At 35.6% G+C, this 16,775-nt stretch overlaps 1 protein-coding gene across 2 annotated transcripts; it reads right to left on the reverse strand.

Moving 5' to 3' along the window:
- Positions 1–8,375: 8,375 nt before the first annotated feature.
- On the reverse strand, positions 8,376–16,651 carry LOC126382131 (uncharacterized). Of its 2 annotated transcripts, none has more exons than XM_050031896.1 (8): positions 16,493–16,651; positions 13,198–13,287; positions 12,660–12,759; positions 11,900–12,068; positions 11,249–11,365; positions 10,249–10,385; positions 9,389–9,575; positions 8,376–9,003 (listed from the first exon to the last, which is right to left on the reverse strand). In XM_050031896.1, exons 1-8 carry the CDS (start codon positions 16,501–16,503, stop codon positions 8,861–8,863), a joined length of 954 nt encoding a protein of 317 aa, XP_049887853.1. In that variant the 5' UTR covers positions 16,504–16,651; the 3' UTR covers positions 8,376–8,860. The 2 variants fall into 2 exon arrangements, with proteins under 2 accessions (XP_049887853.1, XP_049887852.1); XM_050031895.1 differs by lacking the exon at positions 16,493–16,651 and adding an exon at positions 15,599–15,757.
- Positions 16,652–16,775: the final 124 nt, after the last annotated feature.

A 16,775-nucleotide genomic window follows, 5' to 3' on the forward strand; every position in this document is an offset into this window, starting at 1 on the left:
GGTCAAAAATTCCCCTCTTTCGACGCATGAGCGTCGGAAACTATAAGGCTATCAGCCCCTTAGAGTAAAAAAAATATAAACCGAAGTCGCACCCACTGGGCACCCTTAAGTCTGTTGGCTTAAACTTTCTGGTGTACCATCACCTTTCGATTAAAAATGTTTAAAATGGCCTCTTTGTGTTGGCTTCGGCCCCTCGCATGCCTTCTAAATGTTCGGGACTCCAAAGTTCCGTGATATGGAAGGTTCCGTGATAATCAAACAATAATAATAAAATACAAAATAATATTCTTTCAAATTCAGGGAAATTAAAAATCAAATGAAACGGTTTTTTTTCTAAGAATTAATAACGGTCTATTATTATCAACATTTCAAAAGAAACACGTTTCGAAGAAAAGAACCGAAATTTTGAAAGTTCGATTAAGTTCAGACAAAGTAAATTTAATATTACCTTCCATTCTAAAGGAAATTAAAGATCCGATTCATGTTTTGCTTTTCTTATTTTATTAAATTTATTCTTCATATCAAATTTATTCTGCGGTATCGTCTTTAGTACAACATAACAATACATAAACTCACGACTATATCCGAACTGGAGTATTCAGAGGTACATCCATAGCAAGATCACATAAGTTCTCACTCCTCACCGAGCTCTTCGTTAGACCATCTTGACAGGTGGTAAGCCGTATTGCCATATAGGTATAATAATCGAGGTGACTGTCTTAGTGTCAAATATCACTACATAGTATAAAACAAAGTCGCTTTTTCTGTCCCTATATCCCTATGTATGCTTAAATCTTTAAAACTACGCAACGGATTTTGAGGCGTTTCTTTTTAATAGATAGAGTGATTCAAGTGGAAGGTTTATATTATGTGTTTGGTTTATGTATTTTGTAAATAATGTAACTTATAACATTCATTAAATAGTGGCGAAATACTGTTATTTTTGAGGTTTTTAATATGATGTCGTAAATAATTTCATTTTATCCTCAACATTGCACCCGAGGGAAGCCGGGGCAGGTCGCTCGCTAGTATTTAATATAATTTAGTTTTCTGAAAGACATTGTGCAAAGTGGATGAAGGCATTTGAATTTGAATTGATCATAGAATAAGGAATAATACTACGTATAGAACGGCATCTCTTCGTTCCCCACCAGCGGCTAAGCTAGGTTTACCTCACCCCCTTGTCAACCGTCACACACACAGATGCGTGAGTACGATGTGCAGTTTCTGTGTAAAACGAGGGGTTTTATATGAAGTGCTCAGATTGTGCTTAGGCAAAAATTGACAGATCTTGTTCTATTTTATGCAAATTTTCAAGGTTGTTAGTTGTTATCTATACTAATATTATATTGCGAAAGTGAATGTGTGTGTGTGACGAATTGACGTGATTTCTTAAGTGGAAATAGTGAAGGGATGGAGAGTGGCATACTTTTTGACCCCCCCCCCCCCACACTGCCCTAAAATGGGGGATGGAAGTTGGTAAGGAGCATTCCGCAATTTTCAAGGTAGAAAGCTCAAAATTGCTATGCACTATTTGTGACTAACAAAAAAATCGTGCATATTTTTTTTGGAAATCTGCGCCCAAACCTTTCAAATTATACACAACAAAATATTTAATTTTATACACTTTTATTAGATAGATTTTGAACAGTTTTTTTTTTAATAACTTGCAATTTTTTTAGTCAGTTCATATAAGAACATAACAATTTCATCTTAAATCTGCATTTCCCAAAGAATCCGACTCGGACGGGACTTGAACCCGCAGCTCTTGTCAAGCTGGGACGAACGTATTAACAATTACACCACCACTCTTCGCACTTTGCATATTTTCCTTACCTTATCCCTGCCTGCCATGAAATTGCTTGACAAATTGAAATTGAATTTGGTTGCCTGAAAGAAATTTCAACAATAAGCCCGCCATGTGCCGTATACTAGTTTAGCAACTTTTGTAACTTGGATTTAATTTTTGGTATTGAATGTTCGTATTAAAAAAAAATATATCGAACAACTAGATCCATTTGGTTAGTAACAAACTTAAGAACCATGTTAGTAAATTATCTTAAATATCACTAGACATAGAAAATTAAAAAAAAAAAACAAAGTAATCTTACTTTGACGTCATGCAAATTGGATTAATAGGTAAAAACTTATATTAAAAAAAATCTTCATCATCATCAGCCCATTAACGTCCCCACTGCTGGGGCACGGGCCTTCCCTATGGATGGATAGGGAGATCGGGCCTTAAACCATCACGCGGACCCAGTGCGGATTGATGGTTATTAACGACTGCTAATGCAGCCGGGACCAACGTCTTAACGTGCCTTCCGAAGCACGGAGGAGCTCGAGATGAAAACTTTTTTTTTTGGTCACCCATCCTATGACCGACCTTTGCGAAAGTTGCTTAACTTCAACAATCGCAGACCGAGCGCGTTTACCGTTGCGCCACCGAGCTCCTCAAGCTGCTGTTAGTTTAAAAATGAATTAACTATCGCAGTCCGCTTTAACATAAAAAAGAGGCAGGCTTCCCTTTAATAAATTCAAACCAAGAAATGAACACGCAATTCCAAAGACCACCTGTACCGGTACAAGAATTGAACTGAGTTTTGTAGTTGTGCAGATTGATACGACTAGGGAATGTAATCCCTACATGCGGGATCCCGATCTCGCGAGTACTCGTCTAATTTTTCGGTATCAATCCCGAAGCATAATATGTTATGACGATATTCCATTCGAGGTTAACGGGATTTCCAAATCTCTTTGAGTTATATTTTTGTTTGGATTACGCTGATTTTCAAAGAAAACTTAATTATTTATTTAGTAATATTGAAGGTTTCTGTTTTGTTTCAAAAAAATAATTAGTTTATTTACTTCATTTCACAAACTAATCGTTTTCAGCCATCCAAACTTTTTTTTTTATGAAATAGACGAGATCCCGAAAATTTCGAGATCTCGCGGGATAGATATTTCCAATCCCGTGGGATCTCGAATTTGCGATCTTGAGTCGGGATTTCATTCCCTAGCTACGACTCTCAGCGACGTTTAGCAAATTGCTCGGTTTCCGCACCTGCCTCGTATACTCGGAGGAAAAGTGAAACAGATATTCGTCACACGGGGGAAACGTTTAGTGAACGCTTTTGGAAGCTTGCATTTTTGCTGTAGGTAAAAAATGATTCATACGTTGAGAATACTCTGTAGACAAATACCTTTTAAAAAAAGGTTATAAAAAAATTTAATTTTTTACTTTTTAATAAATTTTATATTCATCGATCTATCTTTTATTGTCGGACGTGTTTGTAACCTTTGTAATTACTTAAAGTGAATTTATGCGAAGGGGCAAAACAATCAGCATTTTTTACTACAGTCTGCCAGTGGTGAAAATAATAAAAAAATTCTAACTAACACATAAACATACCTATAGATTTTTTTCAGAATTTGTTGAATTTAACGCTTCGTTGAAAGCATGTCATTTGGCTGGTTGTTATCTGTAGTACAGGCAAAGGACAGACGGACGGACAACAAGTCAAAAAAGGAATAAAGGTAATTTTGCATGCTCGTGGCATTTTTTAATTATTCTCTCTAAATTAAACCCTTAGCATTAGACTATAAGTTCAAAATTTATTTATTTACTACTATTTTAAAAATCAATTGATCGTTTTATAAATAGCACATCTGCTAGTGGGTTCAAAGTCCAGTCCGTAAGTTAAATTACCGGCCGGATCATCGTTAAGAATCCACAGTCATAGAAAAATAAAAACAGTGGGTACATTCCATATATTACACTCCATTCTTTTTACATTATCTACTATCTTGACGATATTGTTATTGCACTAGAGGCGGCCTGGTACTCTAGACTTAGTTATTCAGCAACAAACAGTGAGTCGATTTTTTTTGTCCATCACTGTATTTTAACACATTTACTTATAGCCAGAACAAACATGACCGTAGAAAAAGAACCCCGGGACAGAATTTGATAGAATTTTGCCAGAATTATAGAGAAAGCATAAGCTTTCATTGCATCGGCGTTCACTGCGAGTCTCATCAGTGAAGTTTGTTGTACCAGTTCCGCCCATTGTCCTTATCATGAATTTTCCGACAGCAAATTCTACTTGATATTAACTCAAAATCATGGTCTGAATCATGCCTCAAAGTTTTTGTTACGATGTCACTAACACTCTGTATGTAATAGAATTAAAATAGATATTATGTAGAATAAAAAACAATGTCTACGTATTAAGATATAAAGTATTTAATTTTTTCGTTTATAGGTTCTCACCTATAAAACAAAAACGTATATATTTTTTACTGCATGTCTTTTTCCTTGCTAGGTTTTAATTTTACACTTTCTTTTAAAACTCTATCTTTATTCTCCATAAAGTTTACTCATTGGAATGTACTTACTGTTTTATTTTTACTGTTCTACTGTACCACGCCAGTCGTATAACTAGTGATTAAACTGGATTAGCTGTTTTATTTACTCCTACTAAAATTCTAGACCCATTTGCTTTATCCTCCTGCGGCCTAGATTTCCAGACTCAATAGTTAAATCAGGTTTCAATTGAAAGAACTTTAGGGTTTGTAACTATTATAGACGCTAACATTATTAAATTCGAACTGTACGAATATTTTAGATAATGCGTGCCATCAAACGATTTTGTGTCACCTGAAGGCGATGGCTCGCCTGACCGAAGTCCCCTCATGATTTAATGGATACACGTCGTATAGATTTTCATTTTCAGAATTATCAGAGCCGTGGTAGCCCAGTTGGTAGAATGCTTGCCTCTCACTTTGAAGTCGCATGTTTGAACCCAACACAGGCCTAAACCAATGATTGTCGAATTTGATTCGAATTCATGTTTGGATCATAAATGATTATCACGTGCTCAGTGGTGAACGAAAACATCGTGACGATACCCACATTCCTGAGAAATGCATTTTCGGAGGTATGTGATCTAAGCTGTATTGGGCTGGATTTCCCTTCGCGGGTTGGAAGGTCAGTCGCGTCTGTAAAAAACGGACCCTGTGAAAAACGGGATAATGCTAGGGGGATGAACGTAAAAATCAATTACTCATGTCATCTTGTGATAGATGTACCTCTGACTACACTAATTTGGTATATAGTTGTAAGCATAAGATTATAAGTACGTCACATCACTCATTTAAGAGCCACGCTCTTGTTGATGTAACATTCTCTATGCTACTTAGGGAAACCCCTCATGTCTTACGCCCCGCAGTACTCTGTCTGACGCGAGTGGAATGGCGCCCAGAGTAGTCTATTTCAAAGCCGTACTAGGACTCCTGTCCTCCGCCTCTGAATAGTACTGACAGTTACTGCTGCCCGCTGTATATTTATGTGTAATAAAAAAATAAATAAAGAGAATATCGTGATCAAGCTGTAAGTTTTATTCATTATGACAACTCGGAACTTGAACCACCGTTATGTAAATTGTTCAAAGTTATGCTAATCACACGTTATATTGCTATAAAAGCTACATACGACTGAGAAGTTTCTTCACATCGTTCAAAGACTGTTTCTCCGGGTCCTTTACAACTGATCGAATAGGAAACATAAATAGCCTCTATACGTCCCACTGCTGGGCTGAGGCTTCCCGTTAATTAACCGGAGGTATGGAGCATCACCGCTACTCCACTGCGGGTTGGTGGACGTGTTTCAGCTAGCACCCCGGCACGAACGGCTTAAATACCTTCTGAAGCACTAATAAAAAATAGAATTCAATAAAAACAACAACTAGAACAAGATATAAATTGGCAGTTAAATGACGCCACATGAAAGAAACACACAAAAATAAAGACAATGACCATAATTTACTTACTTCTTATCTTACTGCGTCCGCGTGGAGTTTAATACTGTTTTTGGCCCCGATTCCGGCAGACACCGCCTAATTTTATTTTAAGTTATATCCGTCATTTTCATATCCGTCGAAAAGGAAAGGGACGGATGATTCACAGCTCTTAATTTAAGGAAGAATGAGTAAATGAATGAATAACCCGGGCGAATCAAAAAGGTACGTCGCTGGTATGCAATCCGTTTGACGTGCTGTCTACTTAACTGTGTCGGGTTATTGACTGATGTAAAATTTTTAGACGGTTGGTTTAGATTTGTGCTTAAAATTGACGTGTGTTCCATAAATTTTATGCTTGTCGATTACCCGTCCCTTTCCTTTTCGGCGGATAAGAAAATGACAGATATAACATAAAATAAAATTAGATTGTAATTACAGGAATTAGTAGCACCTTTATCTTCTTAGGGGTGATTTATTAAAAGATTTCGGAAAGATTTAAGAAAATTTAAACGTCTTTTTAATGTAGAAAACATAGAGCAATCTAACGAACCGTGTGTCTCGTACCGCAAAACGAGGTGATTAAGCTTAATACAGATGAAAACTTGCCAACTTACGTAATCAACGTAGAGGCGGATCAGATTTTAACACAGATTGATAGAGAAACTTTCACAGCTTAACAATGACTGACTAACATACTGATGTACCTTTATTTAATGAAGCCCGTAGTAATAACACAAGCTCACGACTATATCTCAATCAGGAAATTTACAAGCTACGTTCCCTAATTAAAATACAGATGGCGCTGTTCACATTTGACGTGATAATTTGCCTATTTTCTCATTGCTCGGGTACGGTCACGAGTACTAATATGAATACACTCTGAAACCTTGTCACATTAACTTTTTACAAAAAATCAACCGTAAGTCTCATTAAATGTCAAATATGATAGTGCGACAGGGTTCTAAAGTGGTTACATGATATTGCTCATGACTGTACGTACATGATTATTCAAAAATAGAATTTAATGACAAAGGCGTATATAAAAATCATTGTTGCTTGATATTTGGATCAGTTATACATAAACAGCCTATATACGTCCCACTGCTGGGCACAGGCCTCCCCTCAAACAACCGGAGGGGGTATGGAGCATACTCCACCACGCTGCTCCACTGCGGGTTGGTGGAGGTGTTTTTACGGCTAATAGCCGGGACCAACGGCTTAACGTGAACTCCGAAACACGGAATCATCTTACTTTTTCGGACAATCAGGTGATTCAAGCCTGAAAAGTCCTTACCAAACAAAGGACAGTCTCACAAAGTGATTTCGACAATGTCCCCATCGGGAATCGAACCCGGACCTCCAGATCGTGAGCCTAACGCTCTAACCACTAGAACACTTATATAGGTAGTAATAAAGAGAAGCAATATTGCTTCTCTTCTTTTGATCAGAATAATAATGGGTGGAAGATGGTGTTGTGTCTGGGTATAATAATAATAAAAAACAAAGATAAAATATGCATTAAGTATGTCTGTTATCCATAAAATTAGAAGGTCAAACGAAGGCAACATCTATATTTTATTGGGGGGACGTAGCCTTTAAAGTCCCTCATTGGGTTATGGGTACATCTATCGCAATATAAACTAAGTATTACCCACACTTCACCTATCTTTATATTAGACCAACGTAATAGGTGAGCACCTAGCAATATGTAGACAACTTTGACACGAAATTTTACGATTAAATTTATAAATTAAAATAAGCCTTCCTTAGGTTTCGAAAACTTATTTTCAGTTGGTAATCGCGATCTATCTTGATGTATGGAGATAATAGTTTTTCAACGATAAAGTCAAAGCGAACCATCGCACCAATCGCACTTCACTGGTGTTTTTTTAATACCAAATATGGTTGACACCAATCTTGCGATGACTACTAATGTGATGTTCTTTTATTGTGATCCTTATAACCCTCCAAATGTCGTAAAAACTATAGCATACGCAACCATAAATGAAATCGAATTCTTATTTTACGACTAACATAAAAATTGTTTTATTATAGTTTTGCGGACTTTTAGTCGTTATTTTGACGCTTTGGTATCTAATCTTTGATGTGAGCATCCATTGATGTATAATGTGTTATTGAGCATTCAATTGTTCTATTTGAGGACAAATTATTAAAATTCTATTTATATTTTAACAGATCTAAAGTACCTAATAAAAGCGTAAGGTAAAGTGTTTTCGGCCAAGTAGTTACTGCCATTTGCGGAAAATCTACAATAAGACACGTCAAAAAAAAGAAAAGCAAAGGTAAAGTGGCTCTAGCTCCCAGTCTGGTGCCAGTTTATATGAAATGTTACTAGCATCATGCATACTGTTTACCTAATTTCATCCAGTGAGTTATTAGGGTTTGATACTTGGTAAGGACGCATCGGCAACAAGAACCTTGTTAGTATTAATGAAAGTCAATAGATGGTGCTGTAGAAAATGTTTCACTGCAAGAATCGCCAGATGGCGCTACGTCACTAAACACGATGAAATAACTTGTTTTGTTCTATCAGGCGTATAAAAAGAAAATACATTTGGTTCCGATATTACATCATATTTTATTAGAATTTTGGAACACTTAAATAATCGGTTCACAACAGAAGTTTAATTATTCTAGTGACCGTGTTTTCCATCACCTAAAATAATTTGTTATAAATACTTTTTATAATATTAATATCGCATCTTTAGAATAAAAAGCGTTTGTTAGTTATTAACCAATGGAGCGTTAGTTTACGTTATTTTTTTCTTCAATAAAATTTTTGTTCTTATAATATTATTATTATCACTACATTTTACTACATTTAGCACCAATTTTTCTCCTCAGCCATACGTACCTACATACCACGCGTCAGATAAATATTTTCATTAAAAACTAAAATTTTAGTGTTTGTAGCAGACAAATTTTTCACTAAATAATTATTTTATTTTTTGAATATGTTTACATTGATAATACTTTCAACTTTATAATAACAAATTAAAAAGTGAGTTTATCTAACTTAAAAGAAGTATAGTATTATTTTAACTATTTTTTGTTTGTAATTCAGCAGAGAAGACATCTAACAAAAACTTTTTGTATTCTTCACTGTTCATTTTGTACACTATCCTTACATTGGCTTTGTCTTGTGCGACAAACTCATTGGTATTTATTGCCCTATTATCACCTGAAAGAAGAATAAAGTACAAATTAGGTTGCTCCTTTCTTTCCACTTCAAAAGTCGTTCCCAGTTTTTGAATTTGGAAAACTTATACCTATTATATTTAACACAACATCATTCGGCTATAAAGAAATAGTAATCAGATGTACCATACACCATGACTCTATTCCAATTGAGGTAGTCGGAGGTACATCTACCGCATGATGAACTAAGTACCCACACCTCTCCGAGCTTTCTGTTAGACCAACGTGATAGGTGGTGAACCGTAGCGCCGTCTATAATGGTCCTGCCAACTGCGTTAATTAAAACTGCACTTAAGATATCGGGATTTTTGGTTCAGGGTTAGAAATATAGTAATACCTATAGATGATGATGATGATGATGTACTTACCACACATAATAATATCATTCTTGGAGTATTTGTATTCCTCTACCAAGTCAGGATTGATTACAGCAGCCAGCACGGAAGGATCCAATGATGTCCATGCCACGTTCTTCGGAATGGAGACACTTTCGTACTTATTCAGAGCCTTTATGATATCTGTATCTATGCCACCAAGGACATTTTCTCTCCATTCCTGGAAGGAGGTGAAACGCAAGGAATTATTTGTAAATCTTGATTTGACTTATGCTGCAACTTATGCTGAGTATGTGGCCCTTGTATGATCAACAACCCCAATACCACTGATGAAGATTTTCACGACACTTTTTATGTCAATTATTATGAGCTCTGACCTGGTGTGGGCGTGGAAAACGCAAAAAAAGGGTGGCCTAAAGACACCTGGCGAGACGCTCTATATTAACTGGGAATTGAAAACTCTTGGCATGTCATGGGAGCATGCCAAAATCGCGAGGAGTGAACATCTGTTATACGAGCCCTACATCCCAACAGGGGATAAAAGAATTAGAAGAAGAAGAATTATTATGTTTCAATTCTATGTCAGTTATTGTGACCTTATATCGTTAGCCTATATTGTGTATTATATCGTTTCTGTAGCGTAATGGCATATTGACTGTATATTGTTGTGAAGTCTTTCGAAGTCTTGCGAAGAGAGTCAACAGACTAGAAGTTGTTCTTTATGATGAATGTTGTGTTCAGTTGTAATTGGCTTACATATTAGCACTATTTTACTTAGTTTACTTATGTCTGAACTAAATGTTACAATGTGCATAGGGGTTATCGTGTGTAATTTCTGTGTGTAATTTACTAACTGTAAACATGTTATTTGGTCTACAGAAGTAATAACTTACTCTAGTAAAGTTCAAAAACTCTTTGGTCTGAGAGAACGGAAACACGGAGACTTTATCAGGTGTAGCGTTCTGCATCACAATGTGGTAGGCCTCTACGTCCATGTAGGCGTTGAACTCTCTTCTTGGGTACTTTTCACCTGGAATTATCAAAAGATTTTAATAGGACTTTGACGAAAAGGGTGAATGTAAATAAGTGATCGTAGAGCAGAAAAAAAATATGGATGAATTTGTGTTGCAATAGTTAAATGAAGTAAGATAGATGTGAAGTGAAAGTGGTAAAAATGGCAGCTGACAGATGGATAAAGGGATAAATGAAACAAAAACCAACCAACCAAAAAACAAACCAACTCCTGATACCAGGATTGATGAGGTCAGGTATTGATACCCCAGCCCACGCGAAAGAAGAAAAATGAAAAAGAGAGACCTCTTAGAGTAAGAATGAGTCTTTCTTCTTGCCCTTAGGCAAAAAATGAAAACAAGAATATAAATGAAGGAAGTTCACAATTCATACATTGTGAATAAAGAAATTGGACGTATAGAGGTATAGGTTAGAGGTATGAAAGTCACAGGTTGCCGGATTGTCACAAATTATTTTAAACGTAAGTCGAGGATGCTATTTCTAATTTCTCTCGTGTGGGTTGTGAAGTGGATGAACGACCTCATCAACCCTAGTAAGGTTATTATTGGTGAGGTTATTACCTGGGGTTATTATTGAGTCGCCCATGGCCCCTGAAATAGCTCAAGTAACGACTATGTACATTTCAGTAAGTAGTAGCCGGGACCAACGGGTTAACGTGCCTTCCGAAACACGAACAATCTTACTTTCGGGCAATCGGGTGATCAGGCTGTAATGTCATAACCAAACTAGGGATCACAAAGCGATTTTAATGTTATGTTCCGCAACGGGACTCGATCTCAAGATCTCCGGATCGGCATCCTAACGCTTAGTCACTGTACCACAGATGCTCGCTTGATTATATCAAAAGAGCTAGCTACTTACTATGTATGTGTCCTGCTCCAACGTACAGATGAGCCAACCGATTCAAGAAACCAGGGTCCAACTTAATTGCCAAAGCTACATTTGTTACAGTACCAATTGTGACGACTGTAAGTTCACCTGCAAAATACAAAAGGCAATTGAATTTTTAACACCATTCTTTAAGCTGCTAACAAGGCAGAATTTTATCCGCTCTAGGAATTTATTACTCTAGCTATAGAGGCAGCCAATCATCTCGGGACAACAAGCCGATTGACCCTGCCAGCGAGGTCGACGATTTCGATTGAAATTTGCTATCAGGCCATTAGAATAAATTAAATCTTTCAGTTATACTCGTAATCCTTTAAGACGACGTACAAAGCAAACGTTCGGGCCCAACTGGGCACCCTCAGGCCAGTTATCTTAAATTTTGTACTAGGTGAGAGCCTTCAGCGCTCCTCATTTGTTCGGCTAAGTATTTAATGCTATCTGCGGCAAATCCACATTAGGTTCTAGAATTGAGAATTTATAACCACTATAACGTTTACGAAGGAATATTGTTAACAATGTGAAATTATTACCCATAGCTTAGAGTTCGATATTTAAATTTTGTAGGTTCAGCGTTGTTGCTAACAATAAATATCAAAATTTCCTTTTTTTTAATAATTATCTTACCTTCATATTTCTTAGACAGCCTAATGAGGCTGTCTACTGCACTTTGCTCCTGCGCAGGTACCAAGTCAGTTACTTCTTCATCGATGTCTCCTAGACCATCCATGCCGTAGTAATAATGAGCATATGGTGTATGAACAAGTGAAGACTTAGATCCTCTATATATCGGCACCTAGGTATGATAAAAATAACTGCATGCTATTAAAAAGTAACATATTCTTTAATATCTGTTTTGCTTAACCCGTTTTTTTTTCTGTAACCTTCTCCTATTCCGACCTTACCACCTTCCTGTTCCAGATTACTAGCACAAGCCAACTTTTTAAAATATCCAATACCTATTTCGAGCCATTTAATTCAAAATGTAATGTCACCTGATTGTCCGAAAGAAAGATGATCCGAGCTTCGGAAGGCAAGTTAAGCCGTGGTTACTATTTACTGATATAAGCACGTAGTCGTTACATGAGTTATGTCAGGGGCCTATGGCGGCTCAGTACTAACCCTGACACGAGAGTTGATGGGGTTGATAATCCACCTCGCAATCCACACGATAGAAGACGAGCATAAGCATTGCGCCTTTTTACTGCCGGGAACGTTACCAAAGTGAGAATATTCCCAGGGATGACACTCCACTGCTCCTGATGCATCCGACAAACGTGTCCCGCTCAGTTTCACTTTAACTTCGAAATATTTAAACGTATCTTTTTTATTTCTTTTCGCGTTTACATTTATATACATAAGTATTACCTGAATAAAATCTACTTACATCTTGTCTCTGTGCAACTTTCAGTATTCTCTGATTGTTCCTACAAACGTTGTCTTCATCTGTGTTTCCGTTTCCGGTTGTAAGAGCCACTACCTGTGGACTGAAATACATAAATATATTAACCATCTTCTTCATGAGAAATGCGAGGTCAATGTACGATTTCACCAACACGTAACAAATCGTCGCTGACGTTGTTAACTGACGCATCAGATTTTTTTGCGAATCTAATTTGCACTTTTTGTTGTCAATAAGACACAAATTATTTTAGCAAAAAATTGTAGAGACGTCAATTCGCGAGACGTTACCGACGAAATGATAAATACATTATCAAACATAACATAGAATCACGCTTTAGTCCCCGTAGGGGTGGGTAGAACACCTCTACCACTACGTAACATAGCTGGCAAGGAGTTGTGTACAAACCTCTGCCAACCACATCGGGGATACAGGCGCGATGTTTTGTTATGTTGAAAATGTGCATCATAATTATTAGACTAGATGAGGCTGCATTAGAACAATTCCAAAAATAATTACATACCCATCAACGTACTTTTCGTACAGCAAAGCTAAAAATATGGCCATTGCATCATCTCCTCCAGCGTCATTGTCAATGACCAGTTTGCCCCTTCTAAAAAAATAAAAAGATAAAAATTAATAGGTGCAATTTATTGCTAGTACTAACATTAAAATAAATACTTAATTAAACCGCTTTATAAGTCTGTAAAAAAAGAAAACATTATCGCAAATAAAAAGAAACAATCATGAAATTCTTAATTCGATTAATTCAGCATTAATAATTATGTGGCTAGTTGTCATTTATTCAAATGTAAAGCGATATGAAAATGACAATGGGCAAAAATGTATTGAACTTGGTCCAAGACCCTTCACTGATGCTTTTTGTAAAATTCTATCAGATTCTGTCCCGGGGCTCTTTTTCTACGGTCATGGTTGTCCTGGCTATAAATGTGATAAATACAGTGGTGGACAAAAGTTGACTCAACGTTTGCTGCTGCACAGCAGTTTGTTGACAGAAAAGTCACTCAGAAAGATTTTAGTTTAACCTTCAAGGGCGCGTGGTCTTTTGTAATAGGAGCAGGCGCGCGTAACCGAAAAGACGTTTGGGATGTATAAAGGAAATAAAGCACTAATTATTTAATAATTATTTATTTATTTGTACTTACTTACATATAATTATTATTGTCCTTAAAGTATAATTTGTCAAAAAAAGTAATTATGGAAAAAAAAAACAATTAGTAACCTAATTAAAATTGGCGTGTGATTTCTTCAAGAATCCCGCTATGTATAATAATCCGAAAATTAATTGGATTTCCACCGCATCTGTCTGCACCGGGACTAAAACAAATGCGATCTGTGGAGTGGTGGGAGCGCCCCGATTCACGGTTTATTCTGTTTTACTCCCAATGACATAGCGACAGGCTACTAAAAGTGACAAATAAATTAAATAGTTAATAATAATAATATGAACGAAAATGTACTAAGCGCGGTCGATTCGACTACGCGCGCCCACTTGAAGGTTAAAAGTATACGTAATATATACGAAGAAAAAAATCTCCATTTCGTGTATCTCCGTTACTCAGACTGAGTAAAACGTTTGTCAAATGCATAACCTTGATAATTATTATTGATACAACTGTATATACTTCTAAAAAATTTAACTAACTTTACTGTGCTGTTTTAATTATTAATAATGATTTATAATTGTTCATGCTGTATGGATCTATAATAAAATAATCATTTCCGAAACAAAAATGTACTTTATTACAGATACGTACTTATCCAACTGTATAAATAAGTAGGAATTCCAAAATAAGATAAACTATTAAAAAGGTGGATTACCTCATCAACCCTGGTCTCAAGGTTATTACTGAGCCGCCAAAGGCCCTTGACATGGTCAATGTACCTAACAACTATTACTTACATCAGTAAGTAGTAACCGAGACCAACGGCTTAACGTGCCTTCGGAAGCATGAATCATCTTACTTTCGGACATGTCCTAGCCGAACTAGGGATCACTGAGTAGTTTTTGTTATATTTCCCCACCGGGATTCAAACTCGGAACCTCCGGATCGTGAGCCTGTCGCTCAACCACTGAACTACGAAGGCCGTTATCATTATAATGATAAAACTAAATTTAATATCGAGAAAAAAAAGCATAGATAATACAATGATGAACTATTTCTTTTTCTATTTGTTTGTAAATGTGGCGTCCAATATGGAAATAAATATTTTCTTTCTTTCTTTTCTTTATTTATTTCTGGCTACAATCGCCGATACAATAAATATCTTATCTTAAGTACCTATATATACATATAAAAAAATAACACATTTAAACTCACTAAACAGGCCCCACCAACCCAGGGTAACGGGAACCCAAACTTACTAAACACCCACAAAAAAAACCGACTATAAACCTACAAAATAAATAAAACATAAAACCTATTTACTCTCTTATTCGTTTTTATTTAAGTGCAATTTAAAATTACATAGGTATCTTTAACAGGATAACCACTACGGAAAGATAGTTTACAAATAGAGGTTTTTTTTTTAATTGCCCTGTTTTGATTTCAATAATTTTGTTGCGCGATATCTCAAAGATAACCTATATATCAAAACATTAACACGTTTTCTGTGTAATTGAATCTTAGATAAACGCATTGGAATTTATGTTCATCGACACACTATGGCAAGAAAAGACAACTTGAAAAGCTGCCGTCGGATTTTCCCATTCTAGTGCTCGGGCTCCACATATGGGACATGCACGTATGACTTTCAAAGTTATTGCCTCATATGTGGTTCATACACAATGAACGTGTTAACACTTATGTTTTTAATGGGATAAACAATTATTTAATTATATTACGGGCACAGATTATTAAAGTTCTATTATTATTATTATATTAATAAAGGTTTTAACTTACGCGCTTGTTGACGCCGTAAAACACAACAGAACAAATATAAACTCTTTCATCATTTTCTTAAAAAAATAATATTATGTAAAATTATATAAAATATATTGTTTGTTATATTATAATATTATAATTATCTGCAAATACGTCCGCAATTGCACATAACCGGTCTTATACTGATAATAATTTTAGATCTTGAGCCAAATAAATATGTTGTTGGCGCGTTCACATGGTTATAGTTACTTGTAAAAGTGTTTTTTTGTTTTGTAATGATTAAGAAAGGAAGTTGTTGAAAATAATTTACAAAACACTATAATTTTCATGTTTTTTTTCTGTCTCTTCTTTCTGATTTTTGTTATATCTATTATATACAGGGTATTAGTGACATAAGGTTCATACTACGACCTTAATTGACTAAATTAAATTTAATAAAATACGTTTTGTCAGCAGAAATCTCTACCGAATGTGATTTTAAAATAGCGGGTTTATGAGGTTTTATATAATTATATATTACCGAAAATCTCTATCGATGCATAGAATAGTCTGCAACTGTTTGAATTTGTATTGTTTATTGTAATAATATATATATTACATACGACCTCTCCATGGATACTGTTTTAGAGCTTGTCGTTATAACCGCGACAGAGAAAATAAGCAGTATGTGGATATACGCACGGATCAATAATATTTGCTGGTTTTTTTGACTCTACGTGCCCTAAAAATATACTTAGTTAACGACTAACTATTAAAGTAAATTATTTACAGGAAAAATGATTAATATTCCATAAATAAAGACTTCATTTTGTTTATACAAATATTCCTTTACTACTAGAATATATGACTAAATAATTTAAAAAAAAATAGTATTAACAAATAAATAACTGTTCGTAATCATTCATCACTTACGGTTTTGTCATTCTCGAACACAGTAGCTATATCAATTCAGTCATCAGTTTCAACATAGTTAAAATATCTAAGTCTGTATACTCTAAAATTCAATTTTTAAAATTCAAATTCAAAACGTTTTCGAATTTTGAAACGAATGGGTGTTTCGATTCCATAAAGGCGTCCTTCTTATAGAAAACTCTGTTGTTACTGGCATTGTGTCGGCGTATGACATGTGACATCATAGGTCAAATTCCGTACACGCTATCGAACTCGCTTCCGTCTCTCTTCTACTTACGTCAGT

This window comes from Pectinophora gossypiella, chromosome 3, assembly GCF_024362695.1.
Source record: "Pectinophora gossypiella chromosome 3, ilPecGoss1.1, whole genome shotgun sequence".
In the NCBI taxonomy this organism is placed as follows: Eukaryota; Metazoa; Arthropoda; class Insecta; order Lepidoptera; family Gelechiidae; genus Pectinophora; species Pectinophora gossypiella.